At 40.5% G+C, this 24,237-nt stretch overlaps 1 protein-coding gene across 1 annotated transcript in view; it reads left to right on the forward strand.

Moving 5' to 3' along the window:
* LOC139657302 (astrotactin-2-like) overlaps positions 1-22,337 on the forward strand; it is a gene marked incomplete at its 5' end in the record, with an annotated part of 70,578 nt that extends 48,241 nt beyond the window's left edge. Inside the window, one exon of the mRNA XM_071535089.1 lies at positions 22,192-22,337. Coding sequence (XP_071391190.1) covers positions 22,192-22,337 — 146 coding nt within the window. The remainder of the gene's footprint in view (positions 1-22,191) is intronic.
* Between the last annotated feature and the right edge of the window lie 1,900 nt (positions 22,338-24,237).

The raw sequence follows: 24,237 nt of genomic DNA on the forward strand, positions 1-24,237 counted from the left end.
AAGTGTACAATGCAACCACAACACACACACCATATTGCATCAGCTGATGCATTCAGTATCAAATGCTATGAACTTGCACTGCCATAACTAAATTTATAAGCATGTATTCTGTAGAGTGAATAACATAAATTAGGACAAGATTGAGCTGGTGTTGAGATGCAGTATTTATTCACTTTTGGAAAACCACATTGTATTTAAGCTAGATTCTAGCGACATGCTAGAATCAGTTATAGCATCGGTGCCAGTCAAGTGGCAGGTGGTTGCCAAATAGTTGCTGAGAGAGTTGTTGGATACAGAGGGAATATTTGACACGAACACTGCTAGGGTTAGGGGTTCAGTTCCCTCTGGGGCCACCCGTTATTTAATTAATAACTTGATATCCAGGTATATGGATATGTTCTGAAAAAATAACCTCAACGTTTAAATTGCTCATAAGAAACACACACCCTACACCTTTATATTTTCTGGAATTTTTTTTCTGTTTTGTTGCTTTTGACTTAATAGGCCGTTTCTTGATTTGAACTATGTTGACTTCAAAATCTCCACCTGTTAACACCAAAGTACTGTGGTGGCATACTGTTACTACTAAGTGTTACTACATAGTGTTACTACTACTGCTACTACTAACTAAGAATCACTGAACTAAATATTTAATTCATGTGTTGACTTAATCACTATAGTTCCAAAATCACTGAGCTACTTGTATTGCTAATATGTGAATGTCAGCAAGCTGCAGCGAGCACCCTGTCCATGCTTGAGACTTCTATCATACTGCCAGGTGTGTGAGCACACACTGTGTTTCCCTTATGCAGGGCTCTCAGGCCTCTGCTACGCCTAACAGCACATTGCCTAATTCCCCTAGACACTGCGCATGGCTAAAAGTATACACCAACACACAGAGCTCGGCTGTTCTAGAGGTGCTCCTCCTGAGCACCTAATAAAAAAAAATTATGTTTTCAGCCTTTCCGCCTTCATCAAGGTGATACATGTAAGTGTCATTATATCATTAAATAATTTACAAGTGCTATATGACATTCCCTGACCTCATGATCAATGTTATAAAAGAGATTCACAATTTATATCCATCACAATCACAGTCATATATAATCCCATATATATAATGCATATATTACATTATATAATTTATAATAATAATATAATCATTTTAACACAACATGTGTTATTAACGTATCTTGTGTTGAAATGTAACAAGTGTGTGTTGTCCCAAAGAAGGTGTGTTAAAAATGATAAGATATCACTTTATTAATCCACTTGGGGAAATTTGGAATGACACATCTTTTGTAACAATGTATGTACACAATTGTACATATTTGTACGACAACACTAGCAGTCTGACTGCGGAGCACAAATAAAACAAAAAATAAATATTAATTTATAATACATTATTTGTGCTTGGCTGAATATGGTATTGGATCGGGAACATCCCTAATGGCTAATTTACTAGAGTCATTGGGTTTTTACTTACAGATATAGTTGAGTATCATCGGCGTAGCAGTGGAAGGAAATGCCATGCCGGTGGATGAGGTGGCCAAGTGGGAGCACGTAAATTGAAAATAAAACTAGACAAATCATTAAAGGGTCTATGTGTAATTTCTGGTCCAATGCTGGACTCTTCCATAGAGCAAGACCATCATCATCATGGTGGTGTCGGTTGGACTGTTTCAGAATGAACGTTCTTCATGTTTTACCGGGTTAATGCATTTCTTTGGTTCAGTGGACACTTGCCATGATTAAGATACTGACATTACTACGATTCCTGTTGTCTGTGGATTTTTGTAACATATCGAAGGAGTCGCTATATTGTGTGTGAAATAACACTACTTCTCAAGCGCATAAATGGACCAGTCCGTTATAATTTGAGCTGTTTGGAGGATTATATACAGAACACCCTACCAATTAGTAATAAAGTCTCAAATTGTATTTTCCGATGTATGCTTTTGCATAGGTAGAGGTAGGAGGGCCTTCAAACAACAAAAAAAACACTCCTGTGTTTTTGAATGCACAAATATCCACAGCACACCATTTGGGAATCTTTGCTGGAGATGCTGGTGGTGTTGGTGTGTCCTCCATGAATGAAGCACCGCAGGCTTAGGGGCTGACAGGAGCAGCTCCAGTGTGTGTGTTCAACTTGGAGGGGTGAGTGGTGAGCAGCTGGGGTTTTGGCAGTGGTGGCTGGTCCATCTGGTCGTATCCCTGATGACAGAGGGGAGCGGAGATTGAAGAGTTGGTCAGATCTCTGTCTCCCCGCCTTGATTTTCTTATGAAGCTCTACCTGGTTAAACACATAAAAACTTGGAACACCAGGAGGAACTAACAATGTTGCTATTTTTTTAATGGCAACTGCCTGTAGGGCTACTGAGGGTAATCACGATTTTGGTTGATCAGGTTGATTTCCCAGGTGCTAATGACAGAGCAGAACAGATAATTGAAAGGTTAGCGGAACTATCTGCAATCACTAATAATTATTTTGATGTGGTATGTTAGCAAACTTAAAGGGATACTTTGCCATCATTTTTGTGGATATTAGGTCAATGTAGTGTGTTACCTTGATACATAAAATCAAACAGTACTCAAATTCACCCAATATTGGCTGAGAAAACAGTTTCCTGCCTATGGAACTTCTCCAACAGATCCTGCAATAGACCCTTTTCACAGCAGCCATGTTGACATGTCATCGCAGGGTAAACACAGTTGTAACTAATAACATTAATGATGGTTCCATTCCATTTAGGTGTTCCAGTGCCAGGGCCCTGGTATTGTGCATGGTGGCTCATTGGAATGGCACTGGAACACCTAAATGGAATGGAACCATCATTAATGTTATTAGTTACACTTGTGTTTACCCAGCGATGACATGTCAAAATGGCTGCTGTGAAAAAGGTCTATACTCAGTATTCATTGCGAATGCCGCTTGGGACGGCTGGCGACATGGGCAAAGTGACGTGTGTGAGAGGTCCTTGAATTCCTTGCTGCCGAATTATTTGGCGTTGTCAGTCATTAACTCCTGTGGCACCCCATGGGTTGTAAAGTGCCGTTTCAGCTTTGTGATCACTGTTGCACTGGTGAGGTTATGGAGCTAGTAAACTTCAAACCATCCTGAGTAAGAATCAACCAGCACTAGATACTCTTTAGCCTACCATTCACTGCCATTCATTCACTCATTGGATGGACATACATAAACATGACCAATATATGGAGATACAGTTAAAAAATAGCAAAGTGTCCCTTTAAGAGAAGCCCTTGATAGACTCTCTTACACACCTTGTCCAAGGGGAAGACCAACTCTGGATATCCCATTTGAGGCCATAGAGCAGTATGAACGGCTTTCCATCATAGTGATGGAAAAGTAAGTAGACTATATGAGATCAGTGTACATCTGTAGGCGGTAGACTATATGACATCAGAGTAGATCTGCAAAAAAAGGGGTGGGGTGGGGTGGGGGGGTGTCTTTACCTCGAATAATGTAGTTACATTGAGTGTGTTTGTAGTATAAGTATACAAACTTGTGAAGGTGGCTGCATCACCTGAATGGTCTACAAATCAAATCACTTCCCATCCAAAATACCAAGCCTATCCTGTTTAATTCACAGATAGCTTTAAGTATATAAATAAGTGGTTATTGACTCCCTTCCAGCAGGCTAATTTCTATTTTATTTTATTTTTTGCGTGTCGTATGTCATATTCTCTTCAATCTGATCACCGCACTGAGCACACATGGGCACACACAGACACACACACACACACACACACACACACACACACACACACACGTAAGGACCAGCCTTTGACATGAGTTGGTTTCCCCTCTAAGCCCAAGAAAATCAAGAAATCCAAGTTGAGGAAATGAAATGACATTGTTCTTGATAAACTGAAATCTGTTTTGAATGTATTAATAAAGATTTATCTTGTGTGAAACTATATGAAATAATTTTACTGTCCAGGATACAATAGAGTATACTATATATTTATGCATCAGCTTTGGTCAGATTGAATTTGACTTTGTCTCTGTGTGTGTGTGTGTGTGTGTGTAATATAACATGCTTGTGGAATGCAGGGAGGTGTTAAACCTGCCATTGAATTATGAATGAGAAGAGCCGAGTAGAAGTGTGAGCTCCCACACCCGTAAAGGACAAACTACAATCCATTACAAAAACATGGATGAATTATGCACAAATATCCTCAGATAACCAATGACAGTTCTTTCTCATACTGTATGTGGGACACATACAGTGAATAGCACATTTACCCCCCTGCCTGGATGATAAATAACAGATGAGCATTTGCTGTTTATTGTAGTCTGGTGGCTGCGGTTTAACGGTTTTATTGTTGTAAAATTATTATTGTGACTCTTTGCTACATCTGTATAGCAAAGGGAAAAAAGTGTGTGTGTGTGTGTGTGTGTGTGTGTGTGCGTGTGTGTGTGTGTGCGTGCGTGTGTGTGTGTGTGTGTGGGGGGGGGGGGGGGGGGGGGGGGGGTGACTTAATCTTCTTTAATCTTTTTTCTTTTCATATCTATGTCTATGTGTGTATATATTTCCTGCCTTTCCTTCCCCAACCCATTGTTTGCTAGTTATTTTTTAGTGGCTTACTGGGCATGCAGATGATTGTTTTTATGTTTTTGAGAGTTGTGGCTTGGGCGTGTACAGGGAGGGTGGGGGGCTGTGGGGTGGGGGCATTAAAGGGGTGGGTTGAGGCTTTCATCGTGGGTAATAGTCTAAAGAACCCCACACCGAGAGAAAGTTTGTGGTTTTTAAAGCTCCTAGTATCTGTGAGGTCTCCTGTGTCTCCATGACCTGACACAGTCTACTTGTTAAACAACACTCACACTTGATGTGAACTGTCCCCAGGCCATTACAGTGTGTGTGTGTGTGTGTGTGTGTGTGTGTGCATACAAGCATGTAGGCTACATTTGAATACATAAGATGTATTCGAGTGCATCCAAGTAAGCACATCATCTCCATTTTATCATTCCTTCTCTTAAAACTTACAAAATATTTCTGCCAGCACAATGTCGCAACAGAGCTGTCCAAAGGCTTTTTATTTTACCTCCAAAAAGGGCTGCACTCCTTCTCCATCCGACATGTCCTTCTACTTGATTAGAAAACTTTGGACAGTTATTATAATGTCCGTTCTTGTATGTGTGTGTGTATGTGTGAGGAAGATGAAGTTGTTTAGCCACAGTCCTCAGGGGGGAAAGAAAGAGTGCTGACAGTTTAACAGAAGAGGCCGCTAGCAAGTTTGGCAGCCCACTGGAAATATAAAGCTTGCATTTGAAATGAGTCCACTGTGCAATTGCCTGGACTGGTTTTAGATGGACAGACAAAGAGAGAAACGGTGAAACAGAAGGAGAGAAAGAGGGTAGTTTGAGGACAAAACAGAAAGAATGGTAGCTGGAAAGAGAGAATGAAAGATCAACAGAGAATTACACTTAACAAGTGAGAAAGAAAATGTTGAATCAGATCATATGGTCGTACATCCATGATATGGATTACCTTGTTATAAAATATCTCCCATGCTACCATGTCTTGTTGGACATAGAGGCAGACTGTTCCCTGAGGTCTTACCCAAACTTTCTGGGGGGAGTTACAATATGCCCACCACATCTGCTTTATCAGTGTAGAGTGCAGCAAACACAAATTAATGGTGGCAGTGTGGGAAAAGTTCATAGGTGCATATGGGGATTAGAACAGGGTAAAGGGGTGAAAAGGTGTAGGTGGGTTGCCGGCCCACCACAGTGGAGCTCCATGACTGGGCAGTAGGTCTATGGTAGAGTTTCATGCTGTGGACTGTGTGTCACATTAGAGGTGGCGTGAGGGGCACAAGGTTTGTCTTGTGAGAATGTTTTCTCCTTAAGGATGTGAATAATGCATTGCAATGCTTAAGATGATAACAATGTGTTTGACTTTTCCTCACTTCTCCCTCCATAGATTTGGTAATACCTGCAGCATAAGATAATTTTATCCAAACAGAACAAAGTCGGCATCACTGTCTTAGATTTTCTTTTCTTTGTTTACGTTCTGTATAATTTGGTTCATATATGGAGCCTAGTATGGAGCATAAAGTGCTGATTTGCCCCAAAAAGCTACTAATGCAATGTTGTATCCAATACACACTTTTGCTACACTTTTTTGGACATTAATTCAGTTTTGTTAATTCTTAATTAACCCATTTTACATTACCCATTTTAAGGTGAGAGGTCTTCATGCTTTCAAAAAGATTACTTAACAGATCACTCTATGAGTATTGAAAGTCATGCAAGTGTTACACTTTACTGAAACATTGACAAAATAATTTTCAAGTGTCAAGATGTTGGATGTGATGCAGCCTGCCCAATCCCAGTCAATATGAAATCAGAAATAAACAAAAAAACATTATTTTTTTTATTTTTTGCCTAAAGTAAAAAAAAAAGTAAATGAAGTTGTGTTGCTTTCTGTAAAATGTGCTTGCAAAATATGAATTTGGTCTTCTTCCTTATTTCCAGTACCCTTTTTTCTCACTAAACATAAAAAAAGTTGAATTTTCATTATAGCCATCCACTACCTCTTCCAGACACTGTACAAAATATCCAGCAGGAGGAGTAGGCTACTACTGTGCCTTCCATATTCACAACTGTGTCAAGTTGCCAGGGATAGCCCAAAAAAGACTGGAAGTAAGGCAATTTTACCTTCAAAATAAAAGTGGAACATTTGTCACCATTGAAAACAAAAGAAAAAATATGTAGTAGGATGCACAGAACAGCAAAAATAGTATAAATATATTCTGGGATCAATAACATTAAAAACTGAGTGAAACTCCAGCTGTTAAATAGATACAAAATAGATTACATTATATTATATTACAGTGCATTGTATTGCCTTAAGGACAGGTAAACTGTTAAATTTATATTTGAGTACTTAAAAACAAAAAATATTTTTATATGTCCTTTTCTGTTAGGAGCAAATGTGACACTGATTGGGCTACAGTGTGGACTAGCAGATACCCCTTCCAAGTTGTCTGGTATAAGTTAGTGGTTGAGTATCTGTGAACTTTGCAGATGCGTACCCAGGGGGTGACCCAGATCATCCCACTAGCCACCCAGCCGGCAGTGAACATTTTTCATGAAAAACAAAATGATCGAACCTTTAATATAATGACCACATCACAACACAGGCAGTTTTAGAGAATGGGACCATCCCCCATCTGCATGGTTACCAACTTGTCCAGAGCAGCCTGCCTGACTCCCCTTAACACAGGTGAGCACTGACTTTCTTTGACATGTCACAACTGTTATGCTAGTTCATTAAATTGTTTGGAAAGCACTAAGAACAGTAAGTTATTTTATCCATGCATGCTAATGTGATGAAGGTAGCTTTGCAGCTATTTAACATGCGCAAAGCCTAATGTTAGCTAGCACGCCAAAATGCATTCATGGTGTCACAGATGAAAACAATTATTGGATGCAGGTAACTCAAGTCTACAAATTCATTGTGCTCATAGTTTTTACATTCTTCTTATTTATCTTTTAGTGAAAGTAGCCTAACTTGAAGAGGATGGTGATTAAACTTTTTCACCAAGTAGAAAGCTAGAGTTGAATCTGAAATCCGAGGTGTAGAGGTTAAACAGGATGGGTGACTGTACAGTCCCCTTGGGTGGCCCTATGCTACTCCGCAGCATGCCTGACACACTGCCCTCAACTGCAACCTATCTGTTTGGTAGTCCAAACAGAAATGCTCTGGGCTTTTCCTCAAGCAGGAGGGACTGGATGGTGTTGAACACGGTGGACATTTAAAATAACATGATTCTCACCATGCTTCCCAGCCTCTCCAGATGGGAATTGGTCCTATGGATTAGGTATATGATAGCATCGTCCACGTCTTTGTGTCCCTGATATGCAAACAGAAGGGGGGCCAAGGAGTCCATCATCAGGGGTCTGAGGTGCTGCAGGACCAGCATCTTAAATGTTTTCATTATGTGCGATATCAGTGCCACTGGCCTGTAGTCATTCAGGGAACTGGAACAATCCTTCTTAGTCAGTGGAATCAATCCATAGTTTCACAGTCTTGGTGGCAGCGGGCTGCTGCTGGACAATAGGCGCATACCTGTAAACCAGGTGGATCAGGCTGTGGTGTGATCTGCTAAGGGGGGAAGGGGCAGTGGAGCTGTATACATCCTTAACATTTGTTGAGTGTTACATTCTCCTTTGCCTTACATTTCACATACTGTGAGAAGTTGGTCATGGTGGAGGGGAGGGGGACCGGATTAAAATCTCCAGGCATCACTACGAGGGCGTGGGATATTGTGTCTGTAATCCCGCAACAGCTGAATGACATGGATGACATGACACACTGTGCATTTGTCAACTGAAGGTGGGATGTAAACAGCAATGATGTGTGTTGCTCATTGCATGCGCCACTCTGGCAGCTTTTTTGAGGTAAATTGCGTATTGCCTCTCCACCCACCCTCTTCGCCTGGTTCCCTCACCTTCCAAATCCCAATTTAACCCCTTTGTATGTTGTAAGAAATAGTGGAACCATTATGAAGATACCATTAATATGTACAGAGTATAATAATTAGGGAGATATGTGAAAACTGAAGTGGGTATATGTGAAGTTAAGTCTACAGAAGTTCATATACTATATGTACATAAAGTGTTATGGCTTGCAGACTAGCATAATATAAAAACTATACACTTTATCAAATATATTTAATTAACAGATGTAGATAGCATATGTACAGTATTTGACTTTTGGATATGTACATTAGCATCTTCCCCATGTTACAAAAATCGCAGTGTTCAAAACACATGTTCATTATCATCTGTATCACAGTATAACTATATTATCAAAACACTGAACAGGAAAAGTGTCATATGTGCCATCTCATGTGCAGAGATATGCAGAAAGAGTCCATATGTAGTCCAGAGCGCAGGAGTGCCAAGAGCAGTCCAGGATAGACTGTATAGTCAAGCCACTGCAGTTCAAGCTTCCTGTCTCAGCTCCCTCCTAGTTGGCTGAGCCTGGGGCTGTTTGGACATGAAGCACTGTAAAGTCTGATGTCTGTCTGCACAAAGGAACACCTAAATGGCTTTGTGCTGCACCTTGGGGTGGATGAGGCAGAGGCTGAAGGCGCTCTGTAGCTGCATCAGCTCATCATGGAGGGGGCAGGTGGTGTTTTCCAGGATGGAGTTCAGTTTAGTCCTCATCCTCCTCTCTGTTACCACCTCCAGGGTGTCCAGGCTCAGGCCTACAACAGAGCCAGCCTTTTTCACCAATTTGTTTATCTTTCCTGCCTTCCAGCCTTGATGTTGTCTCCGCAGCACACTACTGCAAATAACAGTGTGCTGGCCACCACTGATTAGTGGCAAACCCCAGAAACCAGCAAGATAGCAGGTAAAATTACTGTAAGATACTGACCAATTCTTTGACTTCCTTAATGGGGAAGATTCAGACTGCACTTGAAGGCCCGTGGCGAGATACTTGAAAAACATAGGTAAACTACCACAAGTGCTGAAATGTAATGCTGGAAATATTGAAGGACAACAATCCCCATGTGGTTTTCCCCAAACATGTTTGAACTGTTGAAGATCAGGCAACTTCAACAGTGGAACATTCTATTTCAAAACTGAAGCTGGTGAGGACAAAACTCCACAGTAACTCCACAGAGGAGAAGTTGTCCTTCTGCAGCTAGCATTTGAAACAAGCACGTAATTTATGATAACCTGCGACCTATCTGGATCTTTGAAACCAAATACAAAAGCCTAATACAGCATATTGGTTATGTAAAACAGTGCTTCCACCACATAATTGTTAGTTCTTACATTTTTTCATACAGCACAAGGACGCATTTATCAGTGAAGTCCTGCATACTGGGTTCATTATAGTTATCATGCAACCATAATGCAACTATAGGATCTGTAGATATAGACAATGAAAAACAGAAAAGAGGGAGGGTCATTAATGACATCACCAATCAATAGGAACCTCTCTCCTGAGTCTCACGAGCCATCACTCTTGGCAGTACAATTTTGCAATCAATAGATATAGACAATAAAAAACAGCCAATTAGGAAAAGGGCAGGGGCATAAATGGCATCTAATCAACAAAAAACTGTCCTTAGTCTGACAAGCCATCTCTCATGCCAGTGCAACTTTGGGATCAACGATTAAGCATCTCAATGCAAAGGGGGAGCCAATCTGGGTTTAAAGGAATAATTCACCAAAAAATTTTAAATCAGTCATTATGTACTCACCCCATTTTAGTTGAAACAAGGGTGAAGTTTGTTAGTCCATAACACACACCTGGTGGTTGCCAGCACAACTAACAAATAACAAAAATAACCATAAAATTACACCATACAGCTTGTGCAGCATAATCCAAGTCTTCTGATGCCAAACGATCACTCTGTGAGTGGAAAAAAACAATATTTTATCCATTATTTAATGCAAATTGAGTCTTCCTCCACTGTCTTCAGCTTCCGCATTACCAAACCTTGTGAGGCCACCATGGCCGCGCTAATCACCCCAATTTTAGAGGTGATGTGTTTCAGAGTTGATTTAAGTTTCGATTTTAGGGTTAGTTGATTTTAAGATTTTACTGATCACAGTCAAAGCATAAATGGGTCTGGCACAAAGCTATACCAAGCTCCCAGACTTGTTATTAACCCCATATGAGCTGGATTGGAGCCTGAGGTCCTCAGGAAGGTCTCTATTGACTGTTCCAAAATGTGCATTAACAAGAATAGCAAAGCTGTTTCAGGGTCGACACCTCTGTTTTGCCTGGTTCAGGCTGAGTGAAAGGCCACTACAATGAGAGCAAAAGTTAGGTTGGACATAGGTAGACTGTCAGTATGAAAGAGTGCACCTGTAAAATACAACCCCCAATTTTGATTTAGGTGAAGATTTGGGTTAAAAACATACATCTCGGGTGCCCTGCTCGGTGTGAAAGTTCTCTTCTGGCCAAATCAGAGACTTCACAGATGCTCTTGACCGCAATTCCAGGAAAACTTTCCACAGATGCTCTCAAAAACAATCACAGGAAAAGTGATGTCACAATCATAGAGCACAAAATGCAAAGTACAAAAACGCAACTTTCACTAGTGACTAAGCTCTAGTTTAAACAAGTACAGATGCTGTACAGTCCCACAACGCTATTGTAGGAAAGTTGCAACCAAGGCACTGCACAGGAGAATCATGGCTGCAGTTTGAATTAAAGGAGGGAAATACTCACATGGAGATGTCACATTATTAGCCTCTATAGCCTATAATACATTATGGAAGGGGGCTGTAGATGCAGCCTATACATTGAATAGTTGGAGTAAAGTGGCATGGCATATACACAAGAGTACTGCATATACAGTACTTTGTGCATGTAAACAGCTTAATCAAATTATTTTGATTATCAGAGTAAGACCAATAGTCGCATTATTTGTTTGCACGTATAGCCCTTTATCATAGTCAAGTCTCAAAGGGCTTTACATACCATAATATACTGTACATGTCATGTACCATACTACAACATATATACATACTACATACATCATATACATCCTGTACATACTTATGTGTAAGTCAAGTGTATTGGTTGGATTTCACCATTTGCCATGGTAACATAGTATTTGAAGCAATTCTCATGCAGCCTTCATGTAAAAATAATGAGATTTCCATAGCTTCCACTTAGTCAGCTATGAAGAACCCAAACGCAATTGCTAGAATGAACACAGATCTGCCCAACATGATGCATACCGTTTGACCATTCCCCCGACTGCACTCGCATACTCTGGTCTACTTTTGAGGTGAGGCAATACTCATCTCAAACAAGCCTAATGTAGTATCTTAGCTGTATAATATAATAATATATACTTCTATGAGCTTAGCACATAAGAGTAATATTCACCATTTGTATGTGACTTGCCATCAACCACAGCAATCCCATTCAGATTTTATTGATACAGTGTAGATGAGCACATGTTCTGTTTTTTCAGCAACCAAGATTCTGGGCTAGTGAAAAAAATCGTCCATGGATGATATCTCAGTCATCAAGAACACCAAGCCGCATGACAGTGATACCCAGTTTTGCACATTAGCTGGTCCACCAATGATGAGTATTGGGTTCTCTCTCCATGCCTTTTCTTTCTTCACCACCAACGGAGCTAGCCAAAAAACAGCGACAACATATTCTGCTCTGATAAAATGCATTTACATCATGGAACACATTTTAGGGCATTTCCAAAACTATCCTCTGTTTGCTTTGGTCTGAATCAGGAGACGAGTTGTTACTTTGTATTTACGCATTGGTACGGGTATATTTCACCCCACAAATTTCAATGATGAAACGCTACTAATACACAGTGCTTCTTGCAGTTTGGTCAGATCAGGTTCTCACTCCTGATGAACCATTCCAGGGTTCATGTGTTAATGTACCTCATTGTTTTGGTCCGCACCTGTCTGCGATCTCTGTGCTCTTATATGCCGAAACAAACTGAACTAAAGGGGGAACCGTTTCAGGATTTGGAATAACTGCTCTAAATTAACTATGTGTGAAAATGCCCTTAAGAGCAAGTGGCTGAAAATGTCCCCTTACTAATATGCTAGTGTGGCAGTAAGAGACACCGGAGAACCTGTCTAATCGCAGACCTACCTTCTGTTAAATGCACACAGTTATAGAGTTTCTAGGATACTCAGTAGTTTGAGGTATGTTTTACTTCTTGTGGTTCATACACAGAAGGTTTGTTCAATGTCCACAGTGGCCTTCATTTATCATGCAGTATGCTTAATAATATGTGCAAAATTCATTTTTAATTGTAATTGAAAACTAAAACATTTGTAAACAGCTGCAAGTTAGACAGTGCAATGTCTTTCAGCTGTTAACACAAAGAAATACTGAAAAAAGCCCAAAAGTTCCATTATTTTAATTTTTCTTTAAATTTTCATTTAATTTTCTCAGGATTTCTTTCTCACTTCTATTCCCTTACTCCCAAACACAGAATAAAGGATGGAGAAATTACTTACAATAGCTGCATTGATATAGATAGTATAGTGTAGCTGCATCACTGCACTCATCCACCATACAGGAATTTACATACACTTATACATCAAATATAACAGCTCCTCCTAACTAAGCATGAGAATGAACAGTGCCTCACTACAGTGTTTTGGTTTTTTTCTGTCACTTTCCTTCAAATTTCCTCTTTGGGTAAAAAAAAAATCTCAACGTGTGAACCCACTGACCTTGAGGGTGTACACACACGCACACACACATGCACACGTGCGCGTGCACACACACACACACACACACACATACACAGCTAATGACTGAGGCAATTACACTGTGCCTGCATTCAGTAGTGTAATTGAAATGATATGTCGGGGCTCACAGCATAGCGAGTCTGGCTCCCAACATCAGACGATATGCCACCATGCACCCACTAGTCTCCACATCTAGCCACAGAAGGATAAATAAGGTAAGTGTGTGTGTATGTGAGTGTGTGTGCGTGTGTGTGTCGGTTTTGTCTGTCTGTGTGTATTTGTGCGTGTGTCTGTACATGTGTAAAAACTCATGCACATTTGCAGTGTACAAGTATGTATGTGTGCCTGCAAATACATCACGGTTGTGTGTGCCTGTGTACGTTTGAATCAGTGTGGTTCTCCCAGTCTCCTGTCCGGCAGCCCCTCTCTCCATGTTCCCATGATTTGTAATTATTTGTTCCCCTCTCTGCTTACTATAAGGAGAGGTCACCTGGCATTTACCATGAGGTTTTAATCGCCATGTTAACTGGAGATCACGCAATATGGCTTCTACCGTAATAGAATTTTGGGGGCCTTAATTTTTGCCAGCTGTGCGCCATTTTGCCCTTGGTATTGACAGAAATGTTGACGGGCCACAGGCCTACCCATGAGGAACCCCTCAGAGAAGTAGACCCATAAATGCTGCTTCTGGGTGGGTTTTTAAGATCCTCTGCTGCAACAATTGAGATTAGGTTTTGAGTATTATTAACTGATTCTAGATAGGAGTGTAAATATTTAAAAGGTGCCACCTCCAAGGCCGTAGGTGGTTGAGGGGGCTCAATGGAAATTAGCAAAATTCCAGAGACACAGCCATATATGTCTACGTGTGCCAATAGCTTGTAATTACACTTCCAGTTAGCAGTTGAATCATACCATGTGATTCTGCCGTGAACTTGTTAAGTGTCAACTACAATACGTCACTGGCTTTTTTTCTAGGAAGTTGGAAACAGTGAATAACAATTACCCCGGCGCGGTTATTTACCCCATTTACGGTTTATTTGTGTGTAAGGCCAGGGGTGAATTGAATGCTTCATGGAGGGTTTGCCACATAATACGCTTGTGCATGACCTAGACAGATTGTAATGCCTGACCTAAATATGTAACACCCCCCCCCCCCCCCCAAACCACCACACACACACACAGTATCACATACATACCCTTAAAGGCCTATGGCTTCCAAGGCTATCTCACTTAAGAAGAAGTCCCTCTCGAGCTGCAGGCTGTGAGCACTATCACGACCTGTATCCTTTAAAATCTGCTACATCTCTTTAAGAATGAGTTTGCATTGAGCCATTAATGTGAGAGTTTCAGTGTGTATGTTTGTTTGTGTGTTTATTAGTTTTGTGTAACTGTGTATACATGCAGAGGCAGGCTCACGCTCTCCTCTGGCAGACACCATAATACCCCCCCCCATCTATACACATGCATACACATACCACTTCCCCTCCCAGTGTGGTGCTGAATGAATGAAGGCGGGAAGGCGCTTGTGCTGCACTATGTACTTTCTCATACAGCAAGCCCATAGTGAGCTTTGGCAGGGGCAAGGTGCTACATAAAGGGGGTGAGCTAAGGTAAACCAGGGCTCTACCAGATCCAGGGCTATGCTTTGAGGCAAACGGGGTTGATTTGGAGGTATATGGCGCAAGACCACTGCCACATGTTGAAAGCTTCACGCCAAATTGTGAAAGCTTGAAACTAGTTTTGAATATTTGAAGCTCAGTTTTGAATCTTTGCAGAAATGAATTTGTACTCATACTTGAGGATCCGTGGTCGTAAGAAAGTTTAGTACATTTCAAATAAAAAAAACTCTAGGAAATCTCTTTGTAGTCTTTGTAATTCCAGTTTGAATAATTGTGAAAAATATTTGAATACTTGTAATTAATGTTTGTATTAGTTTGATTAATGGTTGGTTACATGTAATGAAATCACAAAGCTACAGCACTCTTCACAAAGTTTCACGCTTAATTTTCACAGCTAGCTTCAGGTTTTGTCAGCTTGTACTTTAAGTCCTGTAAACTAGCGTGGTTTGGGGGTGGGGCCATTTGCTCATGGCCAATTATCTGCCCTCTGTCGAAATCCAAGCCAATCCTATGCTGCTTTTCACACTGACACTGTCCAAAGTCTGTTGGCTGGACATCCTATCCATCAATCAATGGTACACCAAAAAAGATGGCCTTCCTTGGGTACTTAGAGTTGATTACTATCGCACAAATCGATATTACCAGACATTTCTGGGGAGGAAAAGTAGCAGGCTAACACTAGCATTTATAACTGTCAGATGGCTCTGGTTAGAGTATTTGACTACTGGGACCTTTGTGCACTATGGGCATTTGGTCGAGGTACTGGACCAACATTACTTTATTTCCACTCCGTACAAAGAATGCAAAAAGGGGTGCTCTAGGAACCTGGCCCATGCATGTAAAAAACAAGAACATCAGCTTGAGCGCTTCAGTTGGCAATCAACATCAGCCTGAATAGCCACTGAAGGCCAGAACAACTTCTTTATTCTTCCAGGCGGGTCAAAGTCACCAAAGCACTTACTCTTATTGATCTAATTGGTCTACTCGTATATCTATAATGTTATTTGACACAATTATGCTACTACGCTAAGCTAGGCTAGCTATTTTTCTAGTTTGCTTGAGTGGCTAACAGCTGTTTTCATGCTGCTCCGCTTAATATTTATGCCAGTGGGAGTTAGATTTAACTTTTGCCTGGCTCAGCTGAAACATCTATCTCTAAATGGTTGTGTGGTAAGCTATATTTTATCTCTCATTTGTTGTCTCCTGGCTCTACATTAATGCAATTAGCTACAGATGGAGCCATAACAGCTGATGAGAAGGCAGATTGTTTACCATTGCTCAGACAATTAGTATGTTTATGGTGATTTAGATATTGAAATGAATCATATTGAAATGTTTTGATTTTATTTGACTTAGTGATTTTTGTATATAACATTGTGATTGTTGAATGTTGTTGTATTTATAGTTCTTGATCAGTTAAGTCTGCAATTAGCATCAGCCTGAACAGTCTGGCTGATGGGACCCCAACTCAACATTTTTTCTTCCAGAATAAAGCTTTGATTATGCCACTCTGATTCACTTTTGTTGATTCATGAGAGTTTAACATATAGCACCGAGCTGCTGTTGTGGGTTCAGTCACTGGGTATTTTGGGTCTGTCAACAATCATACACCCTCACCCGGGCAACCCAGCTGAGACTGATCAGGCAACCTACAGCTCCCAATCGTCAAATCCTTTTTAAACAGAGCCATCTGAAAGCTATAAACTATTATGCCAGCAATTAAAGTAATGAGAGATAAGTATGCAGGCTTGGTTGAGAGACACCGTGTATGAATGGAGCAAGCAAATGCACACAGCTATATGCTATGTTAAACTCTCATAAATCAGCAACAGTGGATCAGAGTAGCATGTTTTAAATTTTATTCCGGAAGAATAAAAAAGACAAAATGTTGAGAAGACTGGCTCTCAGTGGCTTTTCGGGCTAATGGTGAATGCGACTGTTTTACCAAGGAAATGTTACTGATCAAGAACAATAAATACAATAACATTCAGCTTAATAGCCACAATATTATATGCATAAATCACATCAGAATAATTACAATAAATAAAATTTGTGCATGTCAGTATGATTCATTTCAATATCAAAATCATAAACATAGTAATTCTGATTGCATAAATCAAACATGCTTATTTAACAATGTCATGCTGTTGCCTTAGCAATGATCAACAATCTCCCTTTTCGTGAGCTGTTATGTCTCCATCTGTAGCCATTAACATTAATATAGAGTCAGGAGACAACAAATTAAAATAGAGATAAAGTTATGCCACTACTTGTCCTACTATCCAATGCAGTCTCATACAGTCTCATGAAATTCACAAATCGGACATGCCATTTTCACCTGTTCGTCAGGTGAAAAGGTTTGCTAACAGTTATGTTTAGTCAAGTAAAACAACTTTGGTTAAGCTTAGGGTTAAAGTTAGGTAACTAAAACAGTTCAGGGTTAAGGTTAGGGTAAGGTTTTGGTCATGGTTAAATAAAAACAACTTTCGCTAAAAATGCAAAGTTCACTCACAGTAGGAGACTTCTTGGCATGAGTTGGGAATTGAACCCAGGTTGTGGGCATTTAAAGCAGATGTATAGGCTCATGCACCATCCTGACCACAGCACCCTTACTTTCCACCACGCTAGTTCAATGGCAAACTACTGCCTGTTTCTATCTCTTTCAGTTTCTGTCTCTTTCACACAATCTTTTTGTGGTGGGAAAAGTATAAAAAGTAGGATCAGTTTGTGACATAGTGAACAACTCTAGGTATCAAATCACATTATGATACAAGAACTCAGTTGTGTTCATATTGCAGCTTAAGACCATGTTTGTTGATGTACCTTTGACTGTTTGATAGAAGTCCAGCCATGAAAACAGTTTCAGTGTGAAAGGCGGCATATGATCGGCTTGGATTTCGAAAAGGGCAGATGATTGGCGTAAAAAGCAAATGGCCCTGCCTTCAGCTCATTTCCTTGTCTTAATGCCCATTCTGTTGTTTTAACTTTAGCCACTGAGGCTATGTGTAGAGGTTGGCTAATTGTTGCTTTACCTCAGCCAGAGCCACTGCAGGCTCTCTGTGGGGAGAGAAGCCAAAGACTGGGCCAAAACGACTCCTCCTGGTAGCTCTGACTACTTGGCTAGCCAGAATTGATCGGTATTGACTGAAGTTAATAGTTAATGTCCTTACTCAAATTTGCTATCTATAAATTAAAGCGTAATCAGCACAATATCACTCTAGAATTGTGTATCTTGCTCCCACAACTTATGTTTTCCTTAGATAAGAATAAGATATATATATATCTGGTTATAAAAAGGTCTTACAATAAAAGTAAGTAAGAGATTTAAAATATGATACTGATCAGCCTGAGTTTCTTGGTCATCTTCACAGACAAAACAGGTGGCAAGCTTGAACCTAGCACTAAGCTAGTTTTCACTTGTCAGCGTGCAGAACGTTCTTACGACAATGGAACCTTAAACACGAGTATAAATCAATGTATAAATCAATTCCTGCAAAGATTCAAAACTGATCCTCAAACTTTCAAGCTTTCAAAACTAAGTTTCAACCTTTCAAAACTTGGCTTGAAGCTTTCAACATGTGGCAGTGGTCTCACTCCATAGAGGGAACTAAAGGAAGATGGGGGGGGGGGGGTTGACTGAGGAAAGAGGGCTGAAATAGGGCTAACGGGAACTGAGGCTGGGAAAGGAGGGGACAGGAGTAGTGGGAAGGACAGGTGGGGGTTGGGTGGATATATTAATTAATACATAAGACAAAAGACTGTTTTGAAACTGTTTTTGAAATCATTGGAATAGAGTCTAAGCAATATTGGGCTGTTACATCAATTGTCTCAGAAAGCTGATTTTTTGACAGGAGACTGGGCAAAAGTCTTGAGATGGGATTTGGAAAAGGATGGAGTAGCAGGTCTCATTTTGCAGGGCAAAAATTGAAGACTGACTTTGGGCCAGGGGTAAAGGTGGGGGTCACTTTGAACATGTGAGAATAAAAGGTGAGACTTGGGGTGAATGGGGGGCTGCATCTGGCAAGGTGTTTCAGTGCCAGTCACAGGAAGTTAAAGGTGTCAAGGTAGTTCGCATAGGTAGTAAAAATGTGTGTCTGCTCGCTCTCTCTTTCTCTTTTCTTGTTAGGACGCATACTACTACTACTAAAAGCCCAGAGAGAGAAAGTGAGTCCGAGGAAAGAGGGAAAGGAAGTTATCATCTGGTATGTGGATTATGTATCCCCCAACCAGCTGATGTGAACGTATCTGAAGACGATGTCACTTTTAGCTAGCCATGCATGCAGAAGTAGCAGCAGCAGAACTCCGGATGGAAGCAACCTGCCATATCGTCTCTTTCTCTTCGTCCCTTTCTGTTCCTTTTACTCTCCTTTTTTTTTTATTTCGCGAAGGTCTCCTGTGAAATGTGGATACTGTACTGTCCGTGTGTGTGTGTGCGTGTGTGTGTGTGCATCTGTCTGTTGTGTATGGGCTACATCTTTATTATGGCAGATGTGAGTGATGCGATCCAGCAATGCTCAGTATCTTATATGTTAGAGTGAGTAAGTGGGCAGCCATGGGTGGGCATGCCCACTATGCAATGGGAGCATGAGTCGGTCTGTCTGGCTTTGGACTTTTGCAAGTCTGGATTATGTGATAATTACATACATCAACTCACCCCCACTGACGAACCCACAAGCGGTTGCTCCTGGACTGTACTAAGTCACGCATCAGCCCACTGATTTATTCTGATTATCAAAACATACATAGACATCATTCCTCTCCCTGACCACATCCAGAAACATAAAACTTCAGACCTCTCTCCCTCCTTCTTCCCTTCCCCTCTTGTTTCTTTCTCTTTATCTCTCACTCTTTTTCTCTCTCCTTCCCTCCCTTTCACTCCCCCTTTGTCCATGCTGTATTTGGAGCTGTCTCTTTCTACTTTTAGCCTTTGTGAAGTAGCAGAAATCTGGCATGCACTGGGCATTCCTCTCATAGTTGCTTGCAATGAAAGGTGGGGGAAAAGACTTGAAAGGCATACTGGGGGCAGGCCGAATCAGGTCAACAGTCAATCTTAAATAGATCATTACCAATTGTTTATGCAAAAGATTAAGTAGTCTGCTAGGGATAATTTATTGTTCCACCAATTTTTGGTGTGTTAACATACTTGGCCTCCCTAAATACACTAACTGCAAGGAAAACAAGAGAATGGAACATTTCCGCATGCCCATGCTTTTCAACTGATGAACTGAAAGAAGACTAATGGAAAAATCCCCATTGTCTCTTGTCAACATTCTATGTGCTATATACATATTTATGCCATTTTGAATTAACCTTGCAAAACTTTGTCCTCATCCTTACCTCACATCCCTAGCTAACACAAAACAGGTGGCCCCAATGAAAGACAGACAAATGGAAAAAAGAAAAACAAATGGCAGAAAGAAAAAAATAATTAAAAAGTTAGAAGGCAAGCAAATGAAGTGCAGATCTGTTCCATGAATTGTAATGCGGTAGCTCGGCAATATGTGGCCCAAGGCCACACATACGGTGGACTCATAATGGGCAGATGTTTATTTAAATCCCTCTCCTGGATTGGAGGACAGTGCAGCTCCTCCACTGCCAGATCAAAGAGATTCACTTTGGCCCTGCAAAGACAATATGGCTTTCCTCAAATATGTTATACAGTGTAACTTATCCCACTTCTGTTAAAAATGCTCAAACATGTAAAACCTCTGGCATGAATTTCCTCTTGACAGACTAAGGATCTATCCAGTTAAGAAAGAGACAGTGCATCACTGTTGCACCCTGTAAGTACAGGTGTGATGAAAGTTTTCTTGCAAGTACAGGTTTCCGTTAGGCTATGCAAATAATTATGAGAACCTTTGAAGCAGAGGAATGCATTGTTGTATGTATACAATGATTGAGCTTGAGTCAACATGTTCTCCCGTGTTATTTTTCATTTTGAGTAAGGATTCATCCAGAGATGATCAAAATACATATAAGCTCTGTGTGCAGGTGGTCTTGGAGAGAATGGGAGAATGAAAGCATGGAAGATTGTGATGATGTGAGTTGTTTATAGTGAATGCAAACAAATGAAAATCCCAACTTGAAATGTATTGCATAAACATATTCCTTCATCAGCATCCATAGGAGATTTGTAGGATATTCCGACAAAAACATTCAGATTGCAAATTAAGAGTAGGCCATATTAAGAACCACCTTTGCAATCCTAAGCAGGTTTAACACCAGAATAAATGAATCCAATTTGAGATTCATGTTTAGAGAGGGAAAACCTTCGAAAGAGCAACCCTGGAACTAGGAACTCAGCGGTGCAGGAATGTGTTTGGGGGAAACCTCCTATACACAGAGCTCTTTCTGTGAAAAGGTCAAATCATTCATTCGTGCAGTTCTTTTTCCTCTCTTCTGCAACCTTTTCTTACCATCCCCTTGTGCCCTACCAGCCAGACTTACTCCCTGTGTTTATAAGTTGGCCCATGTATCATAAGCTAAAACTAAGCTGCCCTTTACCTCCTGTAGAAATAGTTGGAAATCCAACCGTTTGAGAGCTTTTAAACTGTTTTGACAGCTCCCTCTTTTTTCCATCACCCCCACGAGCACTGGAAACTGGTGTTGTGTGTGTGTCTAAATGAACAAGTGTGTGTCGCTTGCCTTTCCCGTAAGCTGACATGAAAGATATTTCACAACTTGTGAAGTGGTGTTTTGTGAGACGCCAGGGTGCTCAGTGAGATATCACTGTAACAGTACCATGTGCCCATAAAGGAAAGAAATCCTGTTTTCTTACAGTTCTATAATGTACCGTGTAGGGGCTCCTGCCAGAAGAAAGTCATATTTAATTTTGCCTTGGGCTCGGTGCTGTCGAAATGGCTCCCACTGGACTGAGCAGAGGTGAAACTCAGAATGGCTCACAACACAAGAGTCAAATGGCACAATCATTGGTGGAGAGAGAGGCTCTCCTCTAAAAAATATAGAAATTCATTCATGACTGTGCCTGTTTTTTTGTGTTTTGTTTTGTTCTTTTTTTGTTTGTTTTATGTTGAAACATGAGGCGTGTGAAGCAAGGACATCTTGGCATTGGACTTTTAAGAACAGAAGGTGAAAGTTAAAGTTGAAAGACAAGTTCCCCTTCTTTCTATTTTTTTGGCATAATGTATTAGTGACCAATCAGATTGCTTGGTCGGAACTACCTGTTGTATAATAGTGTGTTAAACAGTAAAGAGAACGGTTTACTGTACAGAAAATTAACTTTCTTTCTTTCTTTCTTTCTTTCTTTCTTTCTTTCTTTCTTTCTTTCTTTCTTTCTTTCCTTCTTTCCCCACCTATTCTCTATACCAGGTGAGGTCCTGAGCTTGGTAGATGACCTGTTCTCTGGTTTGGGTTCGTCCTGCGTCGTTGCGGGCAGGAGGATTGGAGACCATCCCCACTCTGTACTGTACTCAGTGGTCTTCAAGTGCCTGGAACCCGACAGCCTCTACAAGTAAGCCTGCCCATATTCTTTCCCAAGTCCACAGTTTTCCGGTGCTGATTGATTAAGTGATTGATTGAGGCTGTTTATTTCTTCATGGTATGAATAAACATGAGGTCATAAATTGTGATGTGCTGTAGTAGTTGGTGCAGAAATAATAAAGTAAAGGGAAGTTAAAGGAATGATTGAAGGCAATATTGGGTGGATTTTTCAAGGTTCTTGCTTAGGTCTGGAAAGTATTCATGGTTTAAGTTTCCTTTAACCATGACTTTCATTATTTCCAGGTCTAAATGGAAATTCATAGAAAATGGTAATTCAAATTATGGAAAGTTATGTTTCCAAATGTGTGTTTTAATTAGGGTATATACTATATATTAACGAGACAAAACCATTTCTACATTTTGTGATATAAAAAGTAATCATTCTCAGCTTAGATTGTACCGTTGATTCTAACACTGAGCTTGTGTGCATTTTTATGGAATGGAAGCAAAGAAAGCTGTTGTTTGAGAACATTTTTATCCAACCATACACAGCCACACACATGAACCTGACATTGGCACTGGGAAACTGTACGTTTCTGGAGAGCTGGCTTAGTGACCCTAGATGTGGAAGTTGGTCGTCGAGGGATGCTAAGACAGACCAAAGGGCAAGTCATGGAAGAAGACATTTAATATATTCAACTTGGGAGAGGCAGCAATCTAGAGCCACATGGAGGGGAAGAAACATGATTCATTATTCAAGTAGACTTGAGGCACAGCATAACGTCATACTACACCCAACCATCTGCATCTAACGGTGGTACCAACACTGCGGCGACTGATGACGGATAAGATGTTAGCTAATGCTTTTTATAGGGAGATGAGATGGCAGGCTAGCCAGCAGTAAAATTGGAGCATTGGTTAACACTGATTAATATTGGTAATATTGGCAAAAATACTGTCAAAAGAATAATGAAATGCATGTTATAGCTTAGCTGAAGGATCATTAGGATTGTTTTAAAGCTAATGTTACACTCTATTTTTCTGGCATGGCATTGATTGTGTCCAACCAAATCTCATCACTTGGGTCAGCCAGCTCTGCTGCTTCACCTGTTGTTGGCGCTTGAGTTGGTTGTAGTGGGGTGGCCACTTGGCCCTGTTATTTCCCTTTCAATACTAAAACATTTATACCATAGTCACATATGTCTGAAAACACATATCTTACTCAAAACGCGCTTTTATTCTAATTTCCTTGGATATACAGATGTTCAGATGACTTGTGCAAGAATCTATGAAACAGCTGTGACACTGCAGGAATTCATAGAAATATATTGTCAATGCATGGGCCTTTAATTGGAAACTTTTTGACACACTGTTCAAAGATATTGAAGAGGTGATTGGATGCAGTCTTCTCAAAATGGGAAGTTGTGGACTACATATAATGCATAATGGATTTAAAAAAGGCAGCAGTGTAACCAGCTGGGACATTGAGCACATTTTAAACTAATTTCACTGGATTTTTAAAGACTCTCCAGCCAGACGAGAGGATTTCACAAAGGTAACAGACTCTTGAAGCACTGCCAACACAGGTGGCTGGAGAATGTGACAGTGCTTGAGAGGACCATTGAGATATGGCCACACATTCAAACTTATGTTTCAAGTGCCACCGCCGGCCAAATTGCTATAGTAAGTAAACAAATCGTTCAAAACGGTCAAACAAGCATGCACTGACCACCATTTCTTTCAATTACACGAGTGTCAACCATTCTTGGTTAAATATCAAATGAATGCAACCCTCTTGCCTTTTATTTCAAGCAATCTGTTCAACAATATAAAGCACTTACTTCAGAGATTTGTCACTGATGATGTCCTACAGAGAGTAAAAACACCTGCTATGTTGTTCACAGAGGACATAGGGTGATCAAGCCAACGACAAAG

The sequence above is a fragment of the Centroberyx affinis genome, unplaced genomic scaffold, assembly GCF_046629955.1.
Source record: "Centroberyx affinis isolate AG114_WGS23_722 - 3 ecotype Tasmania unplaced genomic scaffold, CSIRO-AGI_Caff_v1 ptg002654l_1, whole genome shotgun sequence".
Lineage (NCBI taxonomy): Eukaryota > Metazoa > Chordata > Actinopteri > Beryciformes > Berycidae > Centroberyx > Centroberyx affinis.